The sequence below is a fragment of the Ovis aries genome, chromosome 16 (assembly GCF_016772045.2).
Source record: "Ovis aries strain OAR_USU_Benz2616 breed Rambouillet chromosome 16, ARS-UI_Ramb_v3.0, whole genome shotgun sequence".
NCBI lineage: Eukaryota > Metazoa > Chordata > Mammalia > Artiodactyla > Bovidae > Ovis > Ovis aries.
The window spans coordinates 23691995-23716669 of record NC_056069.1 but is presented as its reverse complement, the minus strand read 5'-3'; the positions used below and the strand labels follow the sequence as shown (position 1 = coordinate 23716669).

General features: G+C 37.5%; 1 protein-coding gene across 9 annotated transcripts in view; it reads right to left on the bottom strand.

Annotated features, from left to right (window-relative positions):
- Nucleotides 1-24675, bottom strand: part of SLC38A9 (solute carrier family 38 member 9) — a 94758-nt gene that overhangs the window by 11929 nt on the left and 58154 nt on the right. For all 9 annotated transcript variants that reach the window (XR_006056514.2, XM_012096926.5, XM_042233782.2 and 6 more), the window contains 2 exons: nucleotides 22737-22844; nucleotides 7504-7610 (listed from right to left, as the gene is read on the bottom strand). Coding sequence is in view for 8 of the 9 variants with exons in the window: in XM_012096926.5 (XP_011952316.1) it covers nucleotides 7504-7610; nucleotides 22737-22844 (215 nt within the window). In the remaining variant the exon portion in view is untranslated. The remainder of the gene's footprint in view (nucleotides 1-7503; nucleotides 7611-22736; nucleotides 22845-24675) is intronic.

Sequence of the window (24675 nt, the reverse complement as noted above, 5' to 3'; positions counted from 1 at the left end):
CTAGGGCCCATCCCAGGCTAGACTGGAGTCAACCTTTGAGTTGCCTGATGGTCTCGTGAGGTATTAACAGAAATGGACCAGGCAACCCCCATATTCATAACAATGGGTAGGTGTCTCACAGAGTGATGTTTGAAAGTCATTCCACTCTCAGCTTACTCAGTATTACTCAAGAAGAAAGAAGTTTTGCAAAACACAAAGTCTTGGAAGGCCAAAATGGTTGTGTCAGAGAGCTATGTATCCATATAAAGAGGGACAGCTACCATTTCATGGATAGTCTTTAGTCTGTATACCACCTGATCGGCATATTATTTTGGGTAGGCTTTTTGCAAAGATGTATACCTTAGCAAACTGGGGAAAATCTGACTACGATAAAAAGGTGAAGATGCAAGGACTTCCTGATGAGAGAGTTTCCCCCTTCTGCTTCCCTGTTCTTATAGCACTGCATATACATCTGAAATATGGCATCTACTACCCTATATTGTAATCATCATTAATTTTTATTATAAAGAAATCTATATTTATGATATGAGGATGTCAACTGGAAAGAGAATATTCTTTCACATCCCAAAGTAGTCAAGGTTAATAGTTCTTCTATTATGTTGGTCTTTTAATTTTTCCATATCCAAGTTGGTCCATACTACTAGACTATGACATCCCTGAGACAAGGACTGTGTCTTCACCTTTATATCCCCAGTGCGTGCGTGTGTGCAAAGCTGCTTCAGTTGTGTCTGACTCTGTGTGATCCTATGGACTGCAGCCTGCCAGGCTCCTCTGTCCGTGGGATTCTCCAGGCAAGAATACTGGAATGGATTCCCATGCCCTCTTCCAGGGGCTCTTTCTGACCCAGGGATCGAATCTGCATCTCTTACATCTCTTGCACTGGCAGGTAAGTTCTTTATCACTAGCGCCACCTGGGAAGCCCTATATCCCCAATATCCAGGACAATACCTGGCACACAGCAGGAACTCAGTAAACGTTGATAAAAATAATCATGTTGTCTACAATTATTAAATGCTTCTAGGTACCAGACTCTGTACAAAGCACAGAACATACATTATCTCATTTAAAGTAGGTATAGTCCTTTTCTTTATTTTATAGATAAATAAATTAGTGCAGAGAGGTTACAACACTTGTTCATGGTTACACAGTGAGTAGTTGGTGAAGTCAATATTCAAACCAAAGACTTTTCAGCTCCAAACTGCATGCCCTTAGCTACTAAAATGGAGAGTTAACCAGTTTAATAGTACATTTGTGTCACAGTTAATAAACAATAGTAAAGAAAACAGTGAAAGAGAGGTACCAAATAATGAGTAACAAAAGATAACAATAAAGTACACATACAGATGCAAGAGAAATAACAACGATTAGAAAAGCTCTATTTCTCAGTAGTTTAAATGTACATTCAGTAGAACTATGTCAAGAGTTGTAAAGTAACTGTTTTCATCTGAAAATACTCTAATGAACAGAAATGATGTTTTAATATAAAAGCAGCTGAGTTCTAGCACGATCCTGGGAAACATGCCACCTATGAATAGCATGCACACATGTGGGCTTTGAACCCAAGCCATCACTATTCAAGGCCTGGAGATATGGCCTCTTAGAAGCCTCTTTAATGGAAAACGGCAGGAAAAAAACCCATCTTTTAGAAAATGAGGCTCAAAGTAAAAAATATATTTAAAAATCAGCACAAGTGACCATAAGAACTAGTAAATGTGTCAAGAACCGTGTACATTAATAAAGTAACTTACTCTGCCTCACAAATAAGCAGCAGCTGGCAGGGCTGGCAGTACAGAAGTAATGACAGGAAGGATGCCAAGTGGGGCACAAGTGGGCCTGGAAGCACATTCTGTCTCTCAAAAATGGTTTATAATCTTTCTGTTCCACATACTTTTCATAGTGACTATCCAGCAGAGCATTTACTGAAAAAGAGACAGGCCTACCCCAAACATTTACATAAAAACTACTGCAGACATATATAGTTGAGTAAGCTACAAAGATTCATAAGAAAAAAGTAAATAACAAATTAAGATATGAGCACCTCAAATAGTTTTAAAAGAAGTAAGCAGGGAATAAAACTAAATAAAGATAGGCAAAACAAAACAAGCATGGTATAGCTTCTGATTCAAACATGATGAAGAAATGGGAAGAGGGTGGTCCACAGATCCAGGATGGTTATAGAGCAAATATATTCTGATGATGAGGAATGAGTTGGATGATCTTCAACTCTACAACTTTCTTTGGGGTAAGGTATGTCTTACTAAAGAACAGAAACTATATCTCATTTAGTTACATAGGTAAAAATGTTTAGTGAAAAGAAACCCTCATGAAATTATGTCAAATTTGGAAAACCTGGAAAATTTGAGCACTACCCCTGTTTAGGAGCCTCACTGTTCTCCTTCACAAATGTCTTCAGATCCAAGTACAACTATAGTTTATATAGATGAGAATGAGGCCTTTTCTATTCTTATGTCTTCTTTTCTATTTTCAAAGTTTTTTTTTTTTTACTGATCTCTGAATGACTAACCCAAAATCAACATTAAAAATTCCAAGTTCCTGACAAGCTTCACATTTTCTGACTTAAATCTCAAGAAAATACTGTATCATGGTATTAACAAAACTTCAGTGACTCAAATTGCTTACTGAAACCTCCTTGAGTAAATCAAATGACAAAGTTTTCTCAGAATATAGTACATATTTAGCTTAATTTATACAATGAAAAATGAAAAGTGTTAGTTACTCAGTCGTGTCCAACTCTTTGTGACCCCAAAGACTGTAGCTTGCCAGATTCCTCTGTCCATGGAATTCTCCATGCAAGAATACTAGAGTGGATAGCCATTCCCTTCTCCAGGGGATCTTCTAACCCAGGGACTGAACCTGCATCTCCTGCACTGCAGGCAGATTCTTTACTGCTGAGTCACTGGGGAAGCCTTTTATACACTGGTTTCAACCAATCAAGACAGTAAGAAGACATCATCCATTTAAACTTTTACTTCTAAGCCTTTAAAAAACTACTTTCCACAAGTGACAAAAGTTGAGCCAAATTTTATTACCTGAACCTCACCTACTAGTTCTACAAAATGCTAGTCCCCAAACTCAGTAGAAACAAAAACTCGTTTATGGTTATTTACATATGGAATACAGATTTCAAGTTCCATTGAGTGTTATATTATGAAAGGCAGGACTCTTCCTATGTGCTTTGGGGACCATAAAACAGAAATATTTATCTCTCTATTCAGTCTGCTTCTCGCACTGAGGAATGCATACCTTCAGATAAGCTGATGTAAATTTCAAGAAGAGCTAGTCCTCTTAAAAATTTTCAGGAGCAAAACTAAGTACAGACAGTCTTCTCTTTTTATGGTAGTATGAGACTGTGTCATGGGGCTTACCTGGTGGCTCAGAAGGTAAGGAATCTGCCTGCAATGCAGGAGACCTGGGTATGGTCCCTGGCTTGGGAAGATCCCCTGGAGAAGGGAATGGCAAACCACTCTAGTATTCTTGCCTGGAGAATCCCCAGGGACAGAGGAGACTGGTGGGCTACAATTCCTGGGGTTGCAAAGAGTCGGACACAACTGAGCGACAAACACACACACATGAGACGGTGAAAGTGCCCCGACACCTCTTTGAGGAAGATGCCTTTGCAGCTGCAGCACTGTTGGGGTCGGCCGGTTCCTTCCTCATGCTGTTCACTCACTGGGAACAGGTGAGTCAGGAAGGTGCGCTGCAGCCAAGGCTTGCACATACTGGGGAGATACCTCTTAACACCTCACCGAGGGAGAATTACTCCAACCAGCCACAATATAAAATCTCTGGAGAAGGGGTGTGCGGACTAGATCAGAGGCACAAAGGAAAATAATCTAAAAGTGAAAGACCAGTTCAGATGCCAATCAAGACTCTGGGAGTCACTAGAAAAAAAACTTCTTGAGGTGAAGGTTTCTAAGGTGCTAAGATTTTCTGAAGTTGATTCCAGGTGAGGATCCATAAGTGATTCATCGACTTGTACAATCCTTCCTGCGTTGGCAGGTGGATTCTTTACCACTGCACCACCTGGGAAGCCCCCAGTTACTACTTTATGCAAGTTCAAATCCTGTGGTAACCTAAATTTGAACCATGTTGTTAGGGGGAACTGATATAATCTAACTAAGCCACAGCAACTGAAATTCATGCATATGGGAACTGTGCAAAGTGAAGTCTGCCTGTAACTTAACTCATTGTTTTAAGACTGTTTTCTAGTAAGACAAACTAATTATAAGCACAATAAAAATATACATGAGTGTTTAGGATAAAACATGAGATTCCACTAAAATTGTTTTCTTCACCCCCAGATTCTCAGGTATACAAGGTGTTCTCTCTCATTAAGGGGACTTTGGTGGTGAAGTTTGAGAAACACAGCCTTATGGATAGAATGACCCAAAACATGAGAAGCCAACTTCACAAAATTGGTTTCTTTGGTACCTGGTTTAAATTAGCATTAGAGATCAGTTGAGTAGGATAGGAAGGTGACCTGGCTGAAACCAAAGTATACACTGTTCACTACGTACACTATTTCTGTGATGATAAAAGATATCTTCCACATATCTTGAAACTTCCTAAAATTTGTGATTGGCAGCTTAGTTCAAGTGGCAAGGAGTCAGGAAATTTGTGAAGAAGGTGAGAGGGATTTAAAAGTAAAAGCAATAAAGTATATTCTCAATTTTTCCTTTACACTCCAAAGTTCCAAATGTTCATTTAGGATAGTAAGATTTTCTTCCTATTCCCTCCAAAGATTCAAAACTATTTATGACAGAAGTACAATAAGATTAAAGATTTCCAAAATAAAAACTGAATCTAAAGTGTGAGGGTAATAGAAAAAGAAAAAAACTGCAAAAATACATTTGCCTAGGAAAAGTTATAGAAAATGGTAAGAGATCTTAATTCTTAAGTTTTCTGAAAGTCAAAGCAAAAATAGAAATAAGAATAGTTATATGACCCTTATTATCAAATAATGAGTTCATTAAGGAAATGTTTTCCTAGCCTTGAAGAGAGAAAATTTTCTCTCTACCGTCTTTACATAAAGAATGCCGAGCAATTTAACAAAGAATATCTTAACTACAGTTCTTATAAAACAATAAAGCAACATTATACACATGGCTTTCCTATATTACCATGAATCCTTGATAAAAGCCACTTTTAATATTAAAATCTAGTACAGTGATGAGAGAAGAGAGAAAGAAAGAACTGATGTGGTTATTTATTTTTCAGACAGTCTAACTTATCGATATCATCCAAAGAAATCTTGGAGAAGACAATATGTTCACGTTGCAAGACAAATTTAAAGGCACTAGAAAAAACATGAAGGATATTCTCTCCTGTTAGCAGAAAGATCCACAGTTGCAAAGGGTCAGACATGACTGAGTGACTAACACTTTCACTTTTCAATAATTGTATAGACTCCTATTAGAACTTCATCATGATTTTCATTTATATGGTTAGAAGTTATCAAGCTGAATTCAAATTTTACTAACAAGGCCACAGGTAACTGGTTAAATTCTGCTTTCTTTGGGTTTAGTTTGCTCTTTTTTTCCCCTAGTGTCTTAAGGTAGAAGGTTAGATTATTGAGATTTTTTTTTAAATGTAGGTATTTACAGCCATAAATTTCTCTCTAAGCACAGTTTTAGTGCATCCCATATATTTTGATATGTTTTATCTTCATTTTCAGTAATGTTAAAGTACTTCCCTAATTTTTCTTGTAATTTTTTTCCTTGAACTTATTAGTTACTTAGGAGTATGTTGTTTAATTTCCACATATTTGTCAATTTCTCAGATTTCTTTCTGGTATTGATTTCTAATTTCATTGTGGTCAAAGAACATACTTGGTATGATTTCAGTCCTTTCAAGTGTATTATGACTTGTTCTGTGACTCAGCATATGGTCAATCTTGGTAAATGTTTCATGTGTTTTTGAAAAGAATGTGAATTCTGCTCTTGTTTAAGACTTTTATAAATGCCAGGTAGGCTGATAGTATTTTTCATGCTTTCAATATCTTTACTTATTTTCCATTTGCTCCATCAATTATTAAGGGAGAGTTGGTGAAATCACTAATTATTAATATAATTGTGGATTTCTCTACTTCTTACAGTTTAGACAGTTGCTGTTTCCTTTACTTGGAAGCTCTATTACTGGGAGCACACATGTTTAGGATAATTATGTCTTCTTGATGAACTGGTCCTTAAAGATCATCATATAATGTTCCTCTTTATCTTCAGCAATACTCCTTGCTCTGAAGTCTGTTTTGTCTGATATTAAAATAGCCACTCCATCTCTCTCACGCTTAGTGTCTGCATGATCTCTTTATATGTAAAGTAAGTTTCTTGTAGACAGTATATAATTAGGTTTTGCTTTTAATCAGACTGACAATCTCTTTTAATTGTAGTATTTAGACCATTTTTAATGTAAGTATCAGCACAACTGGGTTTGAATCTATTATCTATTTGTTTTCTATCCAGTAGTCATATATGGCTGTGAGAGCTGGACCACAAAAAAGCTGAGCACCAAAGAAATGAATCTTTCGAATTGTGGTGCTGGAGAAGACTCATGAGAGACTCTTGGACTGCAAGGAGATCAAACCAGTCAATCCTAAAGGAAATCAACCCTGAATATTAATTGGAAGGACTGATGTTGAAACTGAAGCTCTGATACTTCAGCTACCTGATGCTAAGAGCTGACTCATTGGGAAAGACCCTGATACTAGGAAAGATTGAAGACAACAGGAAAAGAGGGCAGCAGAGGATGAGTTGATTTTACATACCATTACGAACTGAATGGACATGAATTTGAGCAAACTCCGGGAGATAGGGAAGGACAGGGGAGTCTGGCATGAAAAAAAATCCATGGGGTTGCAAAGAGTCGGACACAACTTAGTGACTGAACAACAACAACTCTCTTACACTTAATGTCTGCATGGTATATCTTTATATTTAAAGCAAGTTTCTTGTAGACAATATATAGCTTTATTTTTTTAGTCAGACTGACAATCTCTTTTAATTGTAGCATTTAGACCATTTTTAATGTAATTATTAATATGACTGAGTTTGAATCTATTATCTTTCCATTTGTTTTCTATTTGTACCATATATTCTTTGTTTCCTTTTTCTTGTTTTCTTTTAGATCACTTGGGTATTTTTAAAGATCTCACCACTACCAGATATACATCCTTTTTTTTTCCTTTTTTTAGTGAGTGCTCTAGAGCAAACTATTATGGCCCATGGATGAAGTATGGCCAACTATCTGTTTTTGTAAATATAATTTTCTTGCAACACAGGCACTACCCATTTGCTAACATATTGTTTATAGTTATTTTTCGTGCCACAATAGTAGAGTTGGGTAATTGTAATCCCATGGCCCATAAAGTCTAAGATATTTACCACCAGAACCTTTAAAGAAGAAATTTGCTGACCATTGTTTTGTGGTTTACATTTAAAAATTAAGGTTTAGTAACGAAAGTCAATTCCTCAGGTAATTACTCACATTATTTTCTTGGTTCTTATTGTTCTTCAAGAGTGTGATAATACAATTATGAATAAAGAAAGCAAGGGTAAGCACCCCAGTCAGTTGTGGAAACTGAAATCTTATCTCTAGGAGAAAAAGAGAGAAGAAAAAACATGCATTAAAATGACAACTGGAAAATGAGTACTAGTAGCCGAATAAAATGCCTTTGTAAAGTTCCTCAAGGCTAACATTATACTTGAACAAATACTTGAAAAGGGAAAGAAGAGGAATCAAGAAATCATGCCTGTGGGATACTTTATCATTTTTGGCCATGCTTGCCAGCATGTGGGATCGAACCCATGCCCCCTGTATTGGAAGCACGGAGTTGAAACCAGTGGACCACCAGGAAAGTCCATGTGAGGGTACTTTCTATTAGTTATTTCTGTTTGAGGTCATACAACTAGTATGTTGTAGAGCAAGATCAAATTCAGGGTCTGAACGAAAAATGGGCAGAAGACCTGAATATACATTTTTCAAAAAATGATATACAGATAGTCAAAAGGCACATGAAAAAGTGATCCATACTGCTAATCATCAGAGAAATTAAAATTAAAACCAAAATGTGATACTACCTCGCATCTCATACAAAATGGCTATTATCAAAACAGAACTACCATATTGATCCACTAATTCTACTACTGGGTATTTATCTGAAGAAAATGAAAACACTAATTTGAAAAGATAATGCATTCCAGTGTTCATAGCAGTTACTCTATGAGGTGTTCCAACAATATAGGTTAAAAAAAAAGCCCTATTGAGACAGACCTCAACAGAAGGATACTTTCTAACAAGAAAAAGAATGACCACTTCAGATCAACAGCATTATACTTATATAATTATAACAAAGCTCCAATATTTTAGAAGATGATAAAATTATCATTTGTACATGATAGGCCTACCTCAAGAAATAAGAAAAATCTCAAATAAACATTTTTATACCTAAAGAAACTAGAAAAAGAACAAATAAATCCCAAAGTTAAAAGGAAGAGAAATAACAAAGATCAGCAAGAAATAAATGAAATAGGGATTAAAGAGATAATAGAAAAGATCAACAAAACTAAGAGCTGGCTTTTTTTGAAAGATAAAATAGATAAAACCTCAGCTAGATAAACCAAGAAAAAAGAGATGATTCATATAAGTGAAACTATAAATGAAAGAGAAGACACCACAACCGATACAACAGAAATACAAAAGATCATAAGAGACCACGTGAACAATTAACAAATTGGACAATCTAGAAGGAATGAATAAATTCCTAAAAACATGCAAACTCCCAAGACTGAATCATGAAAAAAACAGAAAATCTGAACAGACTAGAGATTGAATCAATAATTTAAACCTTCTCAACAAAAGTCTAGGACTAGATAGCTTCTCTATGAATTCTACCAATCACGAATTAATAGTAACCTTCTCAAGCTCTTCCAAAAAATAAAAGAGAAAAACACTTCCAAACTCATTTTACAAAGCCAGAATTAACCTGATACCAAAGCTAGACAAAGAAACTACAAGAAAAGAAAATTATAGGCCAATGTCCCTGATGAACACAGATACAAAAATTCTCAATAAAATATTGGCAATCCAAGTTAAACAATTCATTAAAAGGATTACATACCATTATCAAGTGAGATTTATTCCAGGGATGCAAGTATGGTCCAACATATACAAATCAATCATTGTAATCAATGATACCACATTCAATCAATCAATACACCACATTAACAAACTGAAGAATGAGAATCATATGATCATTTCAATAGATGCAGAAAAAGCATTTTACAATAAGTTTAAGTCACTCAGTCATGTCTGACTCTGCGATCCCATGGACTATGGCCTGCCAGGCTCCTCTGTCCATGAGATTCTCCAGCAAGAATACTGGAGTGGGTAGCCATTTCCTTCTCCCGGGCTCCTGTAGGGGAAATTAGAATTGGATGCCACAAGTCCAGGGGAGCCTCCTGGGCATGTTCATTATCAGAATGCTCCTCTCCTTTGTAAAACATTTCTGACTGTTTAATTGTGAACCATTCAGGGGCCACTGCCCTTCTGATCTTAAAGTAGCTAACATGTACCCCAAAGGTCTTTCCCCTGGTACACATGAAACATTTCCCATTTTTAAAAGCTTTATAACACCAAAACACAAAAGATGCAGACAAATTCCAAGAAAAATGGCACAGATTCCAGCATCAATGAATACAGATGAATCGATTCCCTGATAGGGTAAATAACTCTACCCTATAAAACAAATTTACCCTATAAAACAAATGAACTAATTCCAACTAGGCTACCCACCTCCTCAAGAACTAGCTTCCAAATGAACCAGTTCCAACTGGACCAGTTCCAACTGGACCAGTTCCGAAATCAGGTAAATAAATGTACCCTACAAATGAGCTAATTTCAACTAGGGTGGGCCTGCCCCATGAGAACTAGTTCTCAATGAACCAGCTCAGAGTAGAGTCCAACAACACCTCCCCTTTGCAAATGGGTACCCAACCAAATTGGCTTGTCCTGTAAAGGAAAAGCCCAGATTGACAGGAAAAAATGTTCCCAGTGTGCACACTGGAGGGACTTACCCTCCAAAATCGAGCCTGAACACCAATTTATGATATTAACTCTCAAATAACTGGGTATGGAGGGAAAGTACCTCAACATAATAAAGGCCATATATAGGACAAACCCAGAACTAATATCACATTCAGTGATGATAAGCTGAAAACTTTTCCTCCAAGAACAGGAATAAGACAAGGACGACTACTCTTGCCATTTTTATCCAACACAGTATTGAAAGTCTTAGTCAGAGCAAGAAAAGAAATAAAAGGCATCAAAATTGGAAAGGAAGAAATAACACTGCCTCCTTTTGTTGGGGATATAATACTATATACAGAAAACCCTAAGAATGCCACCAAAAAACTTTTAGAACCAATACACAAAATCAGAAAACTTGAGGAGTTCTATTTCAACATACAAAATCTGTTGTGTTTCTAGACACTAATAACAAACTATCAGAAAAAGAAATTAAGAAAACAATCCATTTATAGTAGCATCAAAAAGAATAAAATACCTAGAAATAAATTTAACCAAGGAGTTGAAAGACCTATAAACTAAAACCTGTAAGACATGATGAGAGAAATTGAAGATACAAATAAATGGAGAGTGACTCCAAGTTCATGAATTGGAAGAATCAATATTGTTAAAATGTCCATACTACCCAAAACAATCTACACATTCAATGCAATCTCCATCAAAATTTCAATGACATTTTTCACAGAAATAGAACAGTCCTGAAATGTATATAGAAACATAAAAGACTCCAAACAGCTAAAGCAATTTTGGGAAAGAAGTATGAAGCTGGTGGCATCACACTTCCTGGTTTTAAACTTTATTACAATATATAGTAATCAAAACAGCATGGTACTGACAAAGAACAGACACATAGATCAGTGGAACGGAGTGTGTAGAAATAAATCCACACATATACAGCTGATTAATCTATGACAAAGAAGTCAAGAATATACAATGGGGAAAGAATAGCCTCTTCAATAAATGCTGTTGGAAAAACCAGGAGACACAGCAAAAGAATGAAACGGGGCCCCCCTATCTTAAACCATACACAAAGATCAACTCTAAATGGATTAAAAACTTGAAAGTAAGACCTGAAACCATAAAACCCCTAGAAGAAAACATATGGCAGGAGGGGAAGCTCTGTGATACTGATCTTGGCAGTGATATTTTTATTTCACAACAAAAGCAAAGGCAACAAACACAAAAATAAACAAATGGAACCTCATCAACCTAACAAGCTTCTGTACAGCAAAGGAAACCATTGACGAAATGAACAACCTACAAAATGGGAGAAAGTGTTTGCAAATCATGTACTGGATAAACAGCTATAAATCAAAATATATAAATAACTCATATAACTCAATAGCAAGAAAATAAACAATCTGATTGGAAACACGGGCAGAGGACTAAATATGGACATAACCAACTATAGTCAGTCAAAAAACAGACAAAATTAATCTCTGGGATTAAAATTTAGAACAGTGGTTATCTCTGCAGGGCAATACCAACTGGTAGGGAGAATGAGACGGATTTCTGGGGTGCTATAAATAATAATTTCTGATTTTGAACAGGGTGCTGGTTATCTGATTTGTTCAGTTTGTGAAAATTAATCAAGTTGTACACTTAGGAACTGTGTATTCTTATTATAAATGTATGCTGTACTTTAATTAAAAAGCTCAAAAGCAAAAACAACAAAAAATGTGGGGTATATACATACTATTTAAAGTACATGTGGTTAGAAAATTATGTTTTTCTGGCTGCAGATTAACACAATGCTGCTATCAAATGGCAAATCACCCCATAATCCTTGAAAATCAGTGTCTGAGTGTCTTTTTGAAGTCAGTTTCAAAGCAATTAACAGCTTTTCATTTTAAAACTATAATCTTAATTGTAGTCTTAAATTGTTAAAATTAAACAGTATCACAAGGTTTCTAACAAAAACCAGCTTTATACCTTTCACATCTCCCATCCAGAATCCTGTTTCCCAGAGGCAACTAATTATAACTCCTGTGACTATTTAGCATATCTTAAATTTAGAATCTATTTTTAAGTAATATGCTTATATTCCTTTTTCTTTACTTTTAAATTTTAGACATGATCCATTGATTTTCCACCAGAAGGCTTTAGGACTTTTATATCACTATCACCCTTCACTTCCCCATGTCTTATTCCCCTAATAGAATCATAATTCTGATTTTGTAAAATCAAAGTTTTCATTTTTATCATTATTACTTGTTATTCATAGTTAAGCCATGGAATCTATTACTATTATTACATTTTTCTTTCTTAGATAAAATACTTGTGTTGACCTGTTTTATTGGAAGTCATAATTGACTTTTTTCCTTCTTAGTTGCCTAATTTTCTAGTTAACACTAATTCTTCCCTAAATTCTCCAAAAGAATGGAAAAACTCCACTCTATCTATACAACACATCAAATAACATTTTCCATTTTATTATTTTTTTTCTTTGAAAAAATGCCTCTTGGAGCCATCTGTCTACCTGCTGAAATCTGGGCTGGCTGCTCCCTACGCCTGCTGCACAGCTGTTTCCTAGGATTTCCCTTCACCATCATTCTGGGAATTTCTTGATATTCTACTTCTTTTTGGTGAAGCACATTTTGCAGTATTTTCCTGAGAAAGAGTGCATGGAAGGTAAAATTTTGTGAGACTTTCCAAAAATACCTTTATTATATACTCTAACAGTTGGATGAGAGTATAGTGGGCTTTAGGATTTTAGGTCAAAATAATTTATTCTGCGACATTTGATGACCTTCTATGGTCTTTTTCTTTCAGAGTTGTTGTTAAAAAGTCTAATACTATTCTGATTCCAGATCTTTTGTACAGACTTGTTCTTAGTCCCTGAAAGCTCTTCTCTTTATCCCTGGTGTTGTGAAATTTCATAATGATATGCTTTGGTGTGAGTCTTATTCACAATGTTTTGGGGCCTTATGTTCTTAGTTCTGAGGAATTTCTTACATAATTTCTTTGATTATTTCCTCACCACGTTCTCTCTTCTCTATGGTACTATTTTCAGTTGGATACTGGACCACTTAGATTAATTCTCTATTTCCTCATCTTTTCTGTCCTATATTTCTCCTTCCTTCCTTCCAATCATCCATCCATCCATCCATCCATCCATCCATCCACATTGTCTAGTCTTTTGAGAAGGTTAGCTTTATCTTCCAAATTTCCTTTGAATTCTTAACTTCTATTCATATTTTATTTCCAATGGTATTCAAATATTTTTTCACGGAAATCATTGCCTTTCGTCACTTTGAGGATGTAATTTTTTAGAATGTTGCTTTTGTTCACTCATTAATTTCCCTTTAGGTTCCTTTTTTATCTTTTTTGTTTTATTTTTATGTAAGAGGTTTTCCACAGGTATCCAGTGGTCTTCAGTTATATTAATAGGTAAAAGTGAAGCACGAAAAAAAAAGCATACTTAGTGGACATCTAAATGGTCTGAGACAAGCAAGGTACCTGCCATTTCTTTGACAGAACCCAAATATCCGAGACTCCAGGTCTTCTTGGGCTTATCGGTTTCTCCTGAGGAGAACCCTCTATTTTCCTATGATATCAGCATTCTGAGAGGCAAGGTGTAAAGAAAAGAGAATTGGAGGGGTAGGAGGTGGGGGTTGGCCTCACCATTCAGCACATATGCTTTCCCTTAACCCATTTTCAGAACTGAGTCTTATCCCTACCCTTCTGTTGAGCTTGGCAAACCAAAGTCCATAGAGTACCTGATTTAGTTTCTTCCATCTCTTGCTAGATTGAAAAGGGAAGGGGGATGGATTATATCTAATTATTACTGATATAAACTTTCAAGGAATTCTCCCATTTTAAGCCCTTCTCCTTATCTTTGCTTTCAGAGTTCCCAAATGTCTCCAAATACTGAGGCTTTCAAGGATTGTGTCATTCACATTGGCCCCCTCTCTACAGGTATTTACATTTCAGCTTTCTCTGCTTTGCTGTCAATTACCAACCACGTACCAGCTTTCTAGCTTCTAAAAATCTGTTGCTGTCTCTCATTTGCTATTGTCTCTTCTGGAGAATTTCTTTGTGCTTGTTTTTTACATTTTTTAAAATATTGTTTTAATGGGATTTGGGAAGGAGTAGATATAAACCCATTTTCTCAATTATTTGAGCACTCATTATATGCTAGAAGTATCATAGATCTTGGGGATACAATAGTAATAGAGAAGCATAAAAAAACAAAGAATATTTCTCAGAGAGCGAACATTCTAGATACCCAGGTAAAAAAAAATAAACACAGATATTTCATAACATCTGAATTTTCCAAATTCAAGAACCAAACAGATTCAGAAACATTTTTAGGTAAGTCTCTTGTTATCTTAATGTCTGCAACTTTCTATCTGAAACTCGAGAGCCAAGTTGATTAGAATAACGAATATGCCTCAATACTCCAACCAGTCAGAATCAGGAATTTAACATTTAGATAACCAGGGATATTTGCATGTAAGATTTGGTAGTGATGACAGTTCTAAAGAAAACAAAGAACAAGAAGGTGTGAGAGTTGGTACAAAGTCAGGGAAAACCTCTCTAACAATACCAATCATGTAGAAACCTGAGAAAAAGAGGACATTTTACGTACAAGGAATACTGAGTGCAAAGACTCTGAGCTAGGAGAGTGCTTGGCAATTTAGTAGAGCAGCAAGGAAGGCAGTGTTGTTGGAGTAGACTGAATGAGTGGAAAGTAATAGGGAAAGAAATCAGAGAGAAAGCCAGGAGTCACATTCAACAGGGCCTATTGCTCAGTCGTGTCCAACTCTTTGCGACCCCATGAATCACAGCACGCCAGGCCTCCCTGTCCATCACCAACTCCCAGAGTTCACTCAGACTCATGGCTATCGAGTCAGTGATGCCATCCAGCCATCTCATCCTCTGTCGTCCCCTTCTCCTCCTGCCCCCAATCCCTCCCAGCATCAGAATCTTTTCCAATGAGTCAACTCTTCACACGAGGTGGCCAAAGTACTGGAGTTTCAGCTTTAGCATCATTCCTTCCAAAGAAATCCCAGGGCTGATCTCCTTCAGAACGGATTGGTTGGATCTCCTTGCAGTCCAAGGGACTCTCAAGAGTCTTCTCCAATACCACAGTTCAAAAGCATCAATTCTTCAGCGCTCAGCTTTCTTCACAGTCCAACTCTCACATCCATACATGACCACAGGAAAAACCATAGCCTTGACTAGATGGACCTTAGTTGGCAAAGTAATGTCTTTGCTTTTGAATATGCTATCTAGGTTGGTCATAACTTTTCTTCCAAGGAGGAAGCATCTTTTAATTTCATGGCTGCAATCACCATCTGCAGTGATTTTGGAGCCCAAATAAACAAAGTCTGGCACTGTTTCCACTGTTTCCCCATCTATTTCCCATGAAGTGATGGGACCGGATGCCATGATCTTCGTTTTCTGAATGTTGAGCTTCAAGCCAACTTTTTCACTCTCCTCTTTCACTTTCATCAAGAGGCTTTTTAGTTCCTCTTCACTTTCTGCCATAAGGGTGGTTTTATCTGCATATCTGAGGTTATTAATATTTCTCCCGGCAATCTTGATTCCAGCTTGTGTTTCTTCCAGTCCAGCGTTTCTCATGATGTACTCTGCATATAAGTTAAATAAGCAGGGTGACAATATACAGCCTTGACGTACTCCTTTTCCTATTTGGAACCAGTCTGTTGTTCCATGTCCAGTTCTAACTGTTCCTTCCTGACCTGCATACAGATTTCTCAAGAGGCTGGTCAGATGGTCTGGACTTGCCTCTATTCTGAATAAGATGGGAAACCACTAGAGGCTTTTGAAGGTTATGTTTTAAAAACAAACTCTATCTGCTAGGTGTGGAACAGACTACGGAGAAGGAGACAAAGTGGAAACAGTGAGGGTAGTTATGAGGCTACTTCAGTAATCTGGCTGAGAGAGTAGGAGCTTAACATAGTTCTTTTTTGGTAGAAATGATAAGAAATAGTCAGATTCTCAATTTATTTTGAAAGCAGAAGGTCAGTTGTGCAGATATTGGTGGAGGGGAAGTTGAAAAAAAGAACAGTCAGTTATGACTCCTAGGTGTTTGGCCCAGTCAAGTGGTAAACTGGTGCTACCATTTTCTGAGAATGAGAAGCCTGGGAGAAGAGCAGGTTAAGCAGGCTGGTGGGAGGGGGTGGATGAGGGAGAAAACAATTATTGGATTTTTGTAAATTAAGAATGCAAAGTGGACATCCAAGAAGAAGCAGCTAGATACATGAGTATGGATTTCAGTAGAGAGATCTGAGCTAGAGATAAAAAAATTGGGATTGGTCATCATCTATGATGACAACATATAAAGCTAGGTGACTAGATGACATTATTTAGGGAATAAAGGTAGAGAGAAGGGGAGTTTGTGTCTAAACCAGATGACTATCATTTAGAGGTCAGAGATAAGAAAAGGAACAGTTATGTAGAAGAGTCAAGAGAGAATAGGGTTTTAGAAGTTAAGTAAATAAAGTGTTTTAAGATGGAAGACGTGGCCAAATGTGCCCAATGCTGCTTATAGGTTGAGTAAGAAGAGGTATGGGACTTGGTCCTGGGGTTTGGAAAGATGAAGTCATTGGTCATCAGGCATGGAGTGACTGGAGCAAAAGCCTAACAGAAGTGAGTCCAAGGCAAAATGGAAGAAGTGGAGACAGCACAGACAACACTTACAAAGTTTTTCTTTCAAAAGAAGTAACAGTTACAGGGAATGGGGTTATACGAGTTTTTGTTTTTAAACTGGGAAACATGTTTGTATACTAGTAGGAATAGTTCAGTAGGAAAAATCTGATAACGCCTGATTAAAAAAGAAAGGATAACAGCAAAAAGTAAAGTCCCTGAGTAGGCAGGAAAGGATAGAATGAAATACATGAGCAGGTTTTTCTTGTCATTTTTCTAATTACTTGGGAAGAAGGGTGATGGGATCTACTTACTGAACCAAAAAATGAATTTTTAGAAACAAGAGTACATAAAGATTCAATTAGACCCAGAAGTTTATGAGAATTCTTCATCAGGACAGTAAAGATTCACACCCTCCAAGTTCTCTGATTTTTAATCAGCCTTTACTGAGAAAGATTTATGACATATTTTCTTTATTGAAAAATTCTTCAATCACAGTAAGTCTCAGAGCCATAAATATTTATAAAAACTCCTTTTAGTCCTCATGATTCTCCTTTCATATCATTTAGAAATGAAGCAAAGTGAAATAAATGGCTTGATAACTACTTAAATGTTTCTCTTTTCCATCTTCTAAAAAACTATTAATATTCTCCCTTTCTTTCATATTTATCTCTAATGGTCTATCATTAGCAGGAACTTTTATCACTAAGTCTAAATATAAATCATCATGAATCTACTTTTAGAAAATAGACTATTTTTATTAATCAGTGGAAGAAGTAACTTAAAGTTGCCATTTTTATCACTATCCAATTTTAAATATAATCTGTGAGAGAAGGATGCCTTTCAAGCCCAGTGCTTCCTTTATTCTGAATTTAAACTGACTTTTTAGTCTTTGTGGGCTTCTGATAGAAATTTAAAAAATTAAAGTTGATGCAGCCAGATGAACTAAAAATAAGTAACCATGGTAACACAGACAACGACTTCCAATGATCACCAACTCAGCACACCTGGAGAACTCAAGAATGTTGTAATAAATGAAACAAAGGAAGACAACTCTAATTGTAGGCTTTAAAGACAAACCTGAGAAATTGAATAAAGACTTGAAATCTACACTGCCAGAATCAACAGTTGAAGAATGGAAGGAAAGCAGTCTTTCTAAACCAACAACAGGATTTTGTACTAATTTCTTTCTCCTTACCAGTTTTTAAGATACAAGCATAATAGCCACTTCTATTTTCTAGTCTGTCTCCCCATTTAGCATTATCGATTCATTGCTTTGGACTTCCCTGGTAGCTCAGCTGATAAAGAATCTGCCTGCAATGTAGAAGACCTGAGTTCGATTCCTGGGTTGGAGGATTCCCTGGAGATGGGTGAAGCTACCCACTTCAGTATTCTTGGGCTTCCCTGGTGGCTCAGACGGTAAAGAATCCTGCCTGCAATGTGGGACACCTGGGTTTGATCCCTCAGATGCCCTTCTATCATATTCAAAATACTCTAAATTTGGGTGAAACAAAAAATTGCTATGGGGTAAAAAAAAAGGAGGAAAAGAACACTTAATAATCACCATCTTAATTAGTCTGAAAAACATCAACATTAAAAGAAAAAAACCCATAAAGGGAACAATGATGTTAATTACCAGCATTTAGTTCAGTTCAGTAGCTCAGTCATGTACGACTCTTTGCGACCTCATGGAATGCAGTACGCCAGGCTTCCCTGTCCATCACCAACTCTTGGAGTGTGCTCAAACTCATGTCAATTGAGTAGGTGATGCCATCCAACCACCTCATCCTCTGTCATCCCTTTCTCCTCCTGCCTTAAATCTCTCCCAGCATCAAGGCCTTTTCCAGTGAGTCAATTCATCACATCAGGTGGACAAAGTATTGGAGCTTCAGCTTCAGCATCAGCCCTTCCAATGAATATTCAGGTTTGATTTCCTTTAGGATTGATTGGTTTGATCTCCTTGCAGTCCAAGGGTCTCTCCAGAGTCTTCTAAAACACCACAGTTCAAAAGCATCAATTCTTCAGCATGCAGCTTTCTTTATGGTCCAACACTCACATCCATACATGACTACTGGAAAAACCACAGCCTTGACTAAACGGTCCTTTGTTGGCAAAGTAATGTCTCTGCTTTAGGTTGGTCATGGCTTTTCTTCCAAGGAGCAAGCATCTTTTGATTTCATGGCTGCAGTCACCATTTGCAATGATTTTGGAGCCCCCAAAATAAAGTCTGTCACTGTTTCCATTGTTTCCCCATCTATTTGCCATGAAGTGATGGGACTGGATGCCATGATCTTAATTTTCTGAATGTTGAGTTTTAAGCCAACTTTTTCCCTTTCCCTTTTCACCTTCATCAAGAAGCTCTTTAGTTCCTCTTTGCTTTCTGCCATAAGGGTGGTGTTATCTGCACATCTGAGGTTACTGTTGTTTCTTCCGGCAATCTTGATTCCAGCTTGTGCTTCATCCAGCCCAGTATTTTGCATGATGTACTCTACATATAAGTTAAATAAGCAGAGTGACAATATAGAGCCTTGACGTATTCCTTTCCCAATATGGAACTAGTCCATTGTACCATGTCCAGTTCTAATTGTTCCTTCTTGACCTGCACACAGATTTCTCAGGAGGCAGGTCAGGTGGTCTGGTATTCCCATCTCTTTCAGAATTTTCCACAGTTTATTGTGATCCACACAGTCAAAGGCTTTGGTGTAGTCAATAAAGCAGAAGTAGATGCTTTTCTAGAACTCTCTTACTTTTTCGATGATCCAGCAAATGTTGGCAATTTGATCTCTGGCTGTTCTGCCTTTTCTAAAACCAGCTTGAACATATGGAAGCTCTCGGTTCACATACTGTTGAAGCCTGGCTTGGAGAATTTGGAGCATTACTTTGCAAACATGTGAGATAAGTACAATTGTGTGGTAGTTTGAACATTCTTTGGCATAGCCTTTCTTTGGGATTGGAATGAAAACTGACCTTTTCCAGTCCTGTGACCACTGCTGAGTTTTCCAATTTACTAGCATATTGAGTGTAGCACTTTCACAGCATCATCTGTTAGGATCTGAAATAGGTCAACTGGAATTCCATCATCTCCACTAGCTTTGTTCCTAGTGATGCTTCCTAAGGCCCATTTGACTTCACATTCCAGGATGTCTGGCTCTAGGTGAGTGATCACACCATTGTGGTTATCTGGGTCATTAAGACTTTTAAAAAATATTTTTATATAGTTATTCTGTGCATTCTTGCCACCTTTTCTTAATATCTTCAGCTTCAGTTAGGTCCATACTGTTTCTGTCCTTTATTGTGCCCATCTTTCCATGAAATGTTCCCTTGGTATCTCTAATTTTCCTGAAGAGACCTCTAGTGTTCCCATTCTTTGTTTTCCTCTATTTCTTTGCATTGAATCACTGAGGAAGGCTTTCTTATTTCTCCTTGCTATTAACTCTGCATTCAGATGGGTATATCTTTCCTTTTCCCCTTTGCCTTTAGCTTCTCTTCTTTTCTCAGCTATTTGTACGGCCTCCTCAGCTAACCATTTTGCATTTCTTTTTCATGGGGATGGTCTTGGTCACCAAGTTCTTCAGGTACGGTGTGTATCAGATCTAATTCCTTGAATTTATTTGTCACTTTTACTGTATAATCATAAGGGATTTGACTTTAGGTCATGCCTGAATGAACTAGTGAATTTCCCTACTTTCTTCCATTTAACTCTGAATTTTGCAATAAGGAGTTCAAGATCTGAGCCACAGTCAGCTCCTGGTCTTGTTTCTGCTGACTGTATAGGGCTTCTCCATCTTTCGTTGCAAAGAATATAATCTGATTTTGGTATTGACCATCTGGTGATGTCCATGTGCAGAGTTGTCTCTTGTGTTGTTGGAAGAGGGTGTTTACTATGACCAGTGAGTTCTCTTGGCAAAACTCTGTTAGCCTTTGCCCTGCTTCATTCTGTACTCCAAGGCCAAACTTGCCTGTTACTCCAGTATCTCCTGACTTCCTATGCATTCCAGTCCCCTATGATAAAGAGGACATCCTATTTTGGTGTTAGTTCTAAAAGGTCTTGTAGGTCTTCATAGAACCATTCAACTTCAGCTTCTTCAGCATTAGTGGTTGGGGCATAGACTTGGATTACTATGATATTGAATTGTTTACCTTGGAATCAAACAGAGATCATTCTGTCATTTTGAGATTTCAGCCAAGTACTGCATTTTGGACTCTTTTGTTGACTATGAGGGCTACTCCATTTCTTCTAAGGGATTCTTGGCCACAGTAGCAGATATAATGGTCATCTGAGTTAAATTCTCCCATTCCGGTCCATTTTAGTTCACTGAGTCCTAAAATGTCGATGTTCACTCTTGCCATCTCCTGTTTAACCACTTCCAGTTTACCTTGATTCATGGATCTAACATTCTGGGTTCCCATGTAATATTGTTCTTTACAGCATCAGACTTTACTTTCATTCCTAGTCACATCCACAACTGGGTGTTGTTTTTGCTTTGGCTCCATCTCTTCATTCTTTCTGGAGTTATTTCTTCACTCTTCTCCAATAGCATATTGGGCACCTATTGACCTGGGGAGTTCATCTTTCAGTGACACATCTTTTTGCCTTTTCATACTGTTCATGGAGTTCTCAAAGCAAGAATACTGAAGCAGTTTGCCATTCCCTTCTCCAGTGGACCACATTTTGTCAGAACTATCCATAGTGACCCATCTGTCTTGGGTGGCCCTACACAGCATGGCTCACAGTTTCACTGAGTTAGACAAAGCTGTGGTCCATGTGATCAGTTTGCTTAGTTTTCTGTGACTATGGTTTTCATTCTGTCTGCCCTCTGATAAAAAAGGATAAGACATTTATGGAAGCTTCCTGATGGGAGAGACTGACTGTGGAGGAAACTGGTTCTTATTCTAATGGGTGGGGCCATGCTCAGGAAATCTTTAATCCAATTTTCTTTTGATGGGTGGGGCTGTGTTCCATCTCTGTTGTTTGGTCTGAGACTTCTGGACACTCAAAGGCAAGTCTGACTCAGTCTCTTGTGGGCACAATGCTCCTTTTTCCTGGCCCTGGTGTTCACAAGGTTTTGTTCGTGCCCTCCAAGAATCTGTTCCCCCAGTCCTTTGGAAGTTCTGTAATCAAATCCGCTGTCTCCAAAGTCAAATTGCCTGGGGGTTCTCAGTCCCGTTGCCTGAATCTCAAGTTGGGAAATCTGTAGTGGGTCCTAGAACTTTCTTAACACTGCAAGAATTTCTTCGGTATAATCATTCTGCAACAAGATGGAGGAGTAGAAGAACGTGTGCTCATCTCTTGCAAGAACTCCAAAATTGCAACTTGCTGCTGAACTATTATTGACAGGAGAATGTTGGATCCCACCAAAAAAAGATATACCCAAGTCCAAGGGCAAAGGAAAAGCCCCAACAAAATGGCAGGAGGGGTGAAATTGCATTTAGAATCAAACCCCCTACCCACCAGAGATGCTTCCAACTGTGTGTGCACCAGGACCCAGAGGTCCCACAGAGACTGAGCCAGACCTGCCTTTGAGTGTTTGAGTGTCTCCTGTGGAGGCACGAGTCAGCAGTGGCCTGCCACAGGGATAGGGGCTCTGGCTGCAGCAGACCTGGGTCACGTGGTATTACCCACCATAGAACCACCAAGCAGATGACCTACAATTACTAGTATTATCCAGATATATTTATTACTATGTTCTAAGTCTCTAAAATTCTAGGGTTATGCCTTCTCAGAGATGTCTAGAGAATGAGTTCTTGATTTTTCAATTGCTCTGTGACTTTTAACTCCCAAGTAGAAATGACAAAGGGTCCTGGTTATCCCCAACTGCAAGAAAACCATAGTAATTTCAACTGTATTTCTGGTTTTAGCTTAACAGCATTAATAAAAAGTGCTCATCATAAAAGCTATGATTATTTGTTTTATAGTAACAATAGCTAACAATAGTTAGCTAACTATTAATAGTTAGCTAATAGTTAACTAAAGATCACATTATTGTAATTCATTAATTCTTTATTTGACTGAAATAGCTCACCTGGGACAAAAAATTCTGTTGGTGTAAACCAATGAAACTCCAAATGAAATCCCAAGCGAATAGCCTTCCAAGTGACAAGAAAAATCAAGTAGAGAACGGACACTGTGCCTGCAAGGAAAAATTCAGAAACCATTAATCATCTTTGTTTCACAGACTATTTCAAAATCAAATTTTGTTTCAACACTTTCAGCAAAGTTTGGAAAATTAGCATTAGTATTTATGCCCAGGTAAAGAGTCGGACACGACTGAGCAACTGAACTGAACTGAAGATCTAAAGAACAGAAACAAACCCTGGAAGATATCAGAAAACAAAGCTATGTAGTAGGCCTGAGAGGTTATGAGCTGAATTTAGGCTCTGATACATGTAGAGAGTTTATTATAAGATCGCAAGGTTATTTAGGAAAAAAACAAAACACAAAACTGACTTTTTTCTAATTTGTCCGTGTGGCATGTGGGATCTTCATTCCCCAACCAGGGATAGAACCTGCACTCCCTGAATTGGAAGCACGAAGTCTTAACCACTGGACCCCTGGAAGTCCCTGACTCTTATTCTCTGTATTAAAAGTTAGAGACAGCCAACAAGTTGGGAAAAATCTGTCAAAATATTTAGTGTAAGATAGTAGAAAGTAAAGAAAGAGAAGTAGTAAATGTGGATCATAAACTTATTTGAGAATGGTAGTAAGTCAAACAGTCCATGAACAATCTGATCTAGAATCTAGATGAAGTTTTGGTTGCATAGTACTACTCGCTCCATGGAAAGATTTCAGATTCCATTCACTGTGTGTACAGTGAACACCTACTTTATGCAGGGTAAAGTGGGCATTCAGAATTTCAGGATTTTTTAGTAGTTTGGAAGCTAAAGGATTTAAAGAATTAAGTCCAGTCACTATTGAGCAGAGTCAAGAGATCCAGGATGGTTTTTAGAGGAATTAGATTCTGATTTCTCTAAAGAAGAAATACGTAGTTTTAAAAGAGAAAGTTTTGCCAAGAGAAAGGGCAAAAACAAAATATCTTAAGGAGGTGGAGAATAATTTAACCTGGTTAGAAGCCTAGTGATTGTTTTGCCCAATTGAGCAAGTTCTTTTGTAAGTTCACAAGCTAACTTTTAAAGATCTATTCCATAGGAAAGTTGGCCAGCAAATCAGGAAACCACAAATGAGCTCTATAAGCTCTACTGTGGGTTTGGAGGTTAGCTGATTTAGAAAGGATGCATACAGGAGGCTGAAGTTTATATAACCACAACTCTTCATTTTCTGTGTGTGTCTGTTGTAGTCTCATGGTGAATTTTGTTATGAAGCTAAGGTATAGAGAAATATCCTTACTTCCTTCTTTGGTCTTTTGAAAACCCCAAAAGCCATCTCTTTGATGTAATCTAATTTTTTCATACTCTAGTCTGCCTACCAAGAGACCATACCTACAGGGAGAAGGTGAAATCCTATTATCTATTTGGGTTAACAGTTCTTTTTGAATGATACCCTTGTCTTTAGTTTGGAGAAGGCAGTGGCACCCCACTCCAGTACTCTTGCCTGGAAAATCCCATGGACGGAGGAGCCTGGTAGGCTGCAGTCCATGGGGTTGCTAAGAGTTGGACGCGACTGAGCAACTTCACTTTCACTTTCATACATTGGAGAAGGAAATGGCAACCCACTCCAGTGTTCTTGCCTGGAGAATCCCAGGGACGGGGGAGCTTGGTGGGCTGCCGTCCATGGGGTCTCACAGAGTCGGACATGACTGAAGTGGCTTAGCAGTAGCAGCTTGTCTTTAGTTAACCAGATCTGAGCTTTCATAGGGGTTCCTTTTATGAAATTTCTTCAGTGATTTCAGAAATTTCTGAAAAACAGGTCTCACAAAAAAAGTCTGTTCCTTTAAAGTTAGTGTTGAAAAGAAAGAAGGAGCACTGAGGAACAGAGAAAAACCAGAATAAGCCTAAGGCGCTTCA